This window comes from Gastrolobium bilobum, unplaced genomic scaffold, assembly GCF_033153095.1.
Source record: "Gastrolobium bilobum isolate Gb01-03AN ecotype WA unplaced genomic scaffold, APGP_CSIRO_Gbil_v1 utg19765, whole genome shotgun sequence".
Lineage (NCBI taxonomy): Eukaryota > Viridiplantae > Streptophyta > Magnoliopsida > Fabales > Fabaceae > Gastrolobium > Gastrolobium bilobum.
The window spans coordinates 75558-82605 of record NW_026897847.1 but is presented as its reverse complement, the minus strand read 5'-3'; the positions used below and the strand labels follow the sequence as shown (position 1 = coordinate 82605).

The window sequence follows — 7048 nt, the reverse complement described above, 5'->3', positions numbered from 1 at the left end:
AGCTAGCTCCTCAAATGAATAAGGGTGTATTAAACGGTGGTGGGTAAGACTAATCCATTATGGAGGTTTCGAGAACATAAGTTTATCCAACCTTACCATTGTTTTGTGTAATGTATAAAGTCTGATAGTATAAATTTATACTACATGTTAGACACTTTTAGTTATTTGGTGTGACCATCATGTAATATTTATACAGCAGAATTCTTTAATACATCAAAATAATGTATAACTTAATTCAACTTAAGGACATGTTTGGTACATAATATAGGATAAAGCCTGATAGTATAAGACATGATTGTATAAGACCTGATTAAATTTTAATACTATCCAGCATTTAGTATGACATTGTATAAAATAATATATTGTATAAGATAATATCATCTAATGTTTGGTAATACACTGTATAATACTAGATAGGTTAAAAATAAATATTTTTGTCAAAAATACCTTTTAATAATGAATTTACATATTTCTTCCAAATATATTAGTGTGTCCAAAAAATATATTAAATTTTATAAAAATAAAAATCTCCAATATTTTAAAATATTATATACTGAAAAATTGTTCTTTATTTTAATATATTAATATTAAAATAATATATTAATTCTTGATAATTGTATTGGTTAATACATCAACCCCTTATCATGCTTAATCCTACCCTTCTAGGCCTGATTAAGTTATACATCATTTTGATGTATAAAAGGATTCTGCTGTATAAGCTTATACTATACGATGGTCGCACCAAATAACTAAAAATGTCATAACATATAGTATAAGCTTATACTATCAAGCCTTATACATCACACCAAACAGACCCTAAAGGGATGAGATCAGGCCTGATAAGGGGTTGATGTATTATATAATGACCCTAACTGGTAAATCTTAATTAGAGATTTAATTTAAGGATTTAAATGCCATAATTAGACTCAGAGTGTTATTTCGAGTATTTTGATTGTAATCATGACTGGGTTATGAACAGTGCGTTCTGCCGGATAATTTGCAGGCTTGTTAATTAACCAGTAGAGCTTAAATGAGCAAAATGATTTTTGAGACATAATTTGACAATTCTGACGCCAAATATGAGTTCAGAACGAAAAATTATATAGTCTGGCACTTTCCGTGAAAATCTCATGAATAGTGTTTCTACCGGGTATTTTGTACTGCTGTTTAAGCAACCGGTAGAGTCCAGAGCAAATATTTGATAAAATAAGAATAAGAAAGTCCAATATATGCCAAGCAAGTCAAAATAGGCCCAAGAATGATAAGTTCATAAGTTTTAAGTTTCGTAAGAAAACGAAGCACAATTAGTGATACACAGTGCATTTCGTCAAAAACGATGCAGAAAACATACTGTGAATTTTGAATATTGTTCCCTGGGAAATAAAAATTAATGTAAATGAGTTCAAAAAAATAAAAATATGTCTGTAGCGTTAAGTCAGTTCGGGATTAGTTTAAGATAAAATGTGCGAAAGAAAAACATCCGTTAAAAGGTCACATGGGTCTATATAGCCTAGTCACTTAAGTGAAACACTATTCACGCAACAAATTCTCCCTTCTCTCTCTTCTTGGTCGAGCTCTCTACCATGGAAGGGGCTAGGGTTTTTTGTTTGGTTTTTCCTTGATTTCTCCCTAAATACTCATCCAAATCCTTTGATCCATACATTAAAATCATAGGAAAAAGTCCAATGAATCCATTCCACCGATCAATTTGAGCTATAGTTGAGTGTGTGAAAAGTTCTTTCTCCCCCCATTTCGAGCTACTATTCATCAAGGGAAAAAAATGGAGCTTTTCTTGGAGCTTTGCTTGATGGATGTCTTCTAGGCTTTGGGTAGTTGATTAGAGGTAACAAAACTCTAACCCTATGATTTTAGTCTTGTGATTTAAGTCTTGAAAAACTATGAGCATGTTGGTGGGAAATAAATATAGTTTAAAATTGAATTGATGATAGATTATTGGTGTGTTAAATATTGGAATGCGAAATAAGCTTGTGAACATGTATAAAATTGGAAAAAAAATCCCATGGTGAAATGCCCTTTATGCTTCGGCCATCATAGATAATGGGGAGGATGTTGTGCAAAAATTTTATTGTATGTTTTAGGAAGAGTAATATGTTAGAGGAAGTGGAAAATTGATGAGTTAGCTAAGAATGCAAAAGTGGGGAAAAATCTTATGAAATATGCCCTTATGAGTTCGGCCGTGACGGGCTTTGGAGGGGTGTTTATGTTCAAAAAAATTAGTCGAATACCTTGTGACAATATACCTATATAGGCTTAGGTATATGTGAGTTATTTTGTAAGTGAAGAAAATAGATGAAAAAGAAAGAAACCCTTGGCTTCTCCTTTATGGATTTCGGCCTTATAGGGTAAATTGAGGATGATTAGATTATGTTTTATTTTGTTAAGGTGTTGAGTTTTCAATACATGAAATTAATAAGATTATGAAGTGAAATGGTTTAAAAAGAAATTATGGAAAAATATCTTGATTTCCTAAGTGTAGGTCCACGACCTTTTAAAGAAAATGGCATGAATTATGTGGAAAATGCTCGAGTGAACATTTGATTAAATTAAAGAACGCTAACGAGTATAAAATGGTCTAGACTTGTGTATTGACATAGGATTGGCAAAAATATAAAGAAACGAAAATAAGCGATAGAATGTATGCCTTATGTAAAATCTAGGCATGATAGCATTTTATTGATTTGTATTTTGGATTCTTTCTCTAGGTGTGCCTAGGGACTGAAAAGGGTCTGAATCCTGTTGAAGCGGTATAAGTAACTTGTGCCACAAGTAAGCGAATTTGAAAAGCTTCAAGAGGTAAGCTCTATGTTTAAAGAGTCTTTTCCTGCTTGAGTGCTCCACCATGGTTATTGAACTATGGTTGGACTGTATGACTGTTGTTATGATGCTTTGTATAGATGCATTCATATAGAGCTATTTGATAATATGATATGACTTGTTCTGATATGATTTCTGTAATGATGATGTACTCTTGGGGCTTCCCTGAGATTGACGATGTACACCTTTGACATGTTCTGGTTCTGCTTAGGGTCCTCCCTTGGGAACGCGTGCGTTGATTTCCGCTTGGGGTCCTCCCTTGGGAATGACGGCGCACACCTCTGATATGATATGATAGGATATAGGCTTTGTTCTATTGGGAACACGTGCGTTGATTTCCGCTTGGGGTCCTCCCTTGGGATTGACGGCGCACGTCTCTGATATGATATGATATGAAATATGCTTTGTTCTATTATGATATCTGTTATAAATGCATTTGTATAATCTGTATCTGACTTTCATGCAGGAGTGAGCCAGGGGTATGGAGAATTCTCTATAAACCTGGAGCTTATTGAGATTTGTAATCTCACCCCTCTTTGGGGACATATTTTCAGGTGCCCAGATTCCCGGTGAGTCCTCACTAGGCAGAGACGCGACACGTGGCTGAGACAATTGACAGATCGGATTTTGAGTGGCTGTAGGCTACTACCTTTTTTGGAGTGTATTAGTGTATTAGTATTTTCAGTTATTTTGGGGATCTTGATGTATGATCTGTCACCTTGTATATGGCCTGTATATGTCTTGTACATGTCTTTCAGTTTGATGCATGTATATTTATGTATTCAGGCATGTTGATATGACTAGGTAGTATTCAATTATGTTATGTATTGGATTTCATGCTATTAGATTAGTGGCACGGAGCCAAGTTTTGCATGCACCCATAGATGGATATCTGAGTATATTTGCATGACTGGTACTTCTGGATATAGATGTTGTTCAAACTGTCTATCAGGAATTCTTGAGAGTGGGATGGGAAAATCTTCAGTTGTCCGATTTACAGAGGTTACTCTGTCCGATTTTCGTTTACGCCTAATGAGAAAATGAAAAAGTTAACCCGTATTTTCGTAAGTTAAGTCTTTCGCTGTTTCTGTTTGTATCATATGCATGTTAATTGAACCGGCTCGAGACGGGAATGTTACATATTAATCATCGCTGACCAGTGCAATTATCAAGAATTAATATATTATTTTAATTTTAATATATTAAAGTAAAAATTAATTTTTCAATATATTAATTATAAAATATTAAAGATTATTATTTTTAATAAAATTAATATATTTTTATAAAAAATAATATATTTTTATAAAAATTAATATATTTTTTATAAAAATTAATATCATATGACATATTTGGAAGAATTATATAAATTTTTTATTAGAGAATATTTTTATCCTATTTAGTATTGTAAAATGCATTACCAAACACTTGATGATATTATCTTATACAATATATTATCTTATACAATATTATGCCAAATGCTGGATAGTATTAAAATTTAATGAAGTCTTATACAATCAGATCTTATTATATATTGTGCATCAAACATGCCATAAGACACGCTCATATGTTTCCTTTGAGATTTATGATTGTAATATTTTTTTTTTTCAATATCAATGTGTTAAAAGTCATAATGAACTCGATTAATTCGATTTCGTAAAAATATCGAACCTGACCTAATCATTAAGTCACATTCCGCTATCAAATATATCACCTTTGAGATTTATGCTTGTAGTAAAAAAAAATTTAATAGATACTAATCGGTGTCAAAAGTAATAATGGATCGGATTGTTTTGATTTCAGTTTGAGCCTCTTCATCGTCTCACAAAAATATTTTAATTTGAGAAGTTTTTGCAACCATATTAGCCATGTTTATCTGCATTTTTTTTTTAATTTAGTAATCACAATGTAATCTTAATCTCAAATATGAAATAAATTCTCTCATATTAAATTATTATATATAAGATCCAATGAAAAAAAAGATAAATATAAAAATATTAAATACTGCAAACAAAATTTAAAATCGTACTGAACAGAGCACTAAATATTATTTCTATTGGTCATTGATATGCCCCACTTCATTTTTCTGGCCTTTGCGTCCAGATACACTCTCTTGTTGAGAGGGCTTGATGACATCCCCTGAAGGCTCAAATAGTCTCTTTTTGTATATGCTTTAATCATAATTCAACAGAGAAACAAGTGGAACCTATGATCCATTGGTACTATCTGCATCAAATATGTATTTAATATCGGTACTTGTTTGGTTCACATGAATATACCCAATCCTCATTTAATAAACACGTATCCGATACCACTCAAGTACAAATTATCAATTTATACTAATTAAATACTAAGTTTTGTTGTTAAGTTGTTTGATTTGCTATTATGGAATTTTGTTGAAATATTGGAATCAAAACAATAAGAAAATTATATTTATCTTATGATTTAATTTCTTTATTGTTTATGTTTTTTTTTTATGTTTATCTATAAAATAACATTTCATATCCGTTTCTTATTTTTCAGGAATTTTGTCATATTCCGATACTCATATACCCATATCCATGCAACTTAGGGTGGAACCATACACTAAATATTGGAAAGGATTTGGTAAAATAAATGACAAGTACAATTAGTAGCAAAGTAAATATATATAATAAGTCTACACCATAATTCTTCATTATGAAACAAAAATCCACAAAGACTCATTCATAGTCATAATCAATTTACATATTCGGTGCACCTAAAACAACTAGAAAAAGAAAAGGAAGAACCACTATATAGCAAAACTATGTTGATTCTAGCAAGCCAATTGGTTAACTTTGCTCACTTGCAGGAACTTGATGAAGGGGTTGTTGATTCAACTTCACAGGTGCAGTGAGTGGAAGAAGTGATTGGTTTAGCCAGGTATGTGGGTTTGTCATCCCCTGCCATGGTCACAAGTATCTTGGGCTCTGACTCAATCTCTATGTTCTTGGGCATTACTTGTAATTTGATGTCTTCACCTTCAGTTGACAACTGAGAAGCATGCTTTTTGTAGGAGCAAAAAAGGATCACCAATGCCACAGAAATCAGTATCAGCAATAGAGCTAAGCCACCAAAGAGATAAGGAATTGGAGACTTCCATATACTAATACCACTTGGTGATGATGAACTGTTTATTGGCCTCATCTTTCTTCAATATCTTTCTATAGGGGTAGTGTTGGTGCAATTATAGTGAAATGAAGTGAGGTGGTAGTACCTGAATTTATAGTAATATTGGCACATTTTAATTTACGAAAGCACCCTTTTGGGATTGAGGAAGATTCCTTTTTATGCTTGGCCAGATGCTTCATGAGGATGTCAAAAGTGCAAAATATTAATGATTTCAGACCTCAAAAGTGCCTAATATGATATAAGCACTAAGAAACTGCATTAATACTACTCCTGTTTTTCAAAATTAACAGATTATTTTATTTTCTGAAATCAATGTTTGTTGACTTTATAATTTTTCCCAGTTTCTGATTTACAAAACAACATGCTGGCCTAAAAATTTGTTTTATAATTGTTCATATGCAAAATGCATCGGCTTCTCTAGCCAAAATATGGAAAGATGCATGTAAGAAATTTCTCATCTCTGGGAGTCTCTAGCTATTAGGTGGAAATGATAGATATCAACCTTCCTTCCATCTGTTTCCCTTTACTAGATGAACAAGACATCTTGCCTAACTCCAGCTGTTTCTAATTTAGCAAACACTGATGAATCTGGAGGGGCAAAAGGAAAATATCTTTCGGTTGGGTTATGCAATTGAATCGGGAACTAATATCCACCTTGAAAATATATGCTGAATAAGTGGGGAGAGAACCTGCATTTGATTCTCACCAAATAGATTTTTGGAAGAATGCGAGGAATTGGGATCAGGGTTAGTATACTAGGAGGCCTACTATCCTCAAAAAAATAATTAGAGTTGGTATATAAAAAAAAAAAAATTCTTGGTATGCAATTGTATTTAAAATTTGATACAGAAAGTTTTGCCACATTTATCGTCCAATGCAGCTCGAACCAAAATAATTGACTAATCCATGAATCGGTGGAAAAAAAAAAAAAACTAATTAATGTAGCGTACAAAGCTTTTCCTATTTTCCTCTTTTTCTCATCCACAAGATCCATAAGCAATTACGGGTTGCAGCAACCATGTGAACTGAATTCTAGCAATATGTGATCTATATACCACCTATT

The 7048-nt window shown here is 32.3% G+C and overlaps 1 protein-coding gene across 1 annotated transcript; it reads right to left on the bottom strand.

The window, feature by feature from the left end:
* Positions 1–5655: 5655 nt before the first annotated feature.
* LOC133310807 (protein GLUTAMINE DUMPER 6-like) lies at positions 5656–6000 on the bottom strand. The gene has a single exon (XM_061511796.1). The coding sequence runs from the start codon at positions 5998–6000 to the stop codon at positions 5656–5658; it is 345 nt and encodes a 114-aa protein (XP_061367780.1).
* Between the last annotated feature and the right edge of the window lie 1048 nt (positions 6001–7048).

Bases quoted from the DNA above. Each gene is read 5' to 3' on its own strand.
- LOC133310807 (XM_061511796.1), bottom strand. From the start codon at position 6,000: ATGAGGCCAATAAACAGTTCATCATCACCAAGTGGTATTAGTATATGG.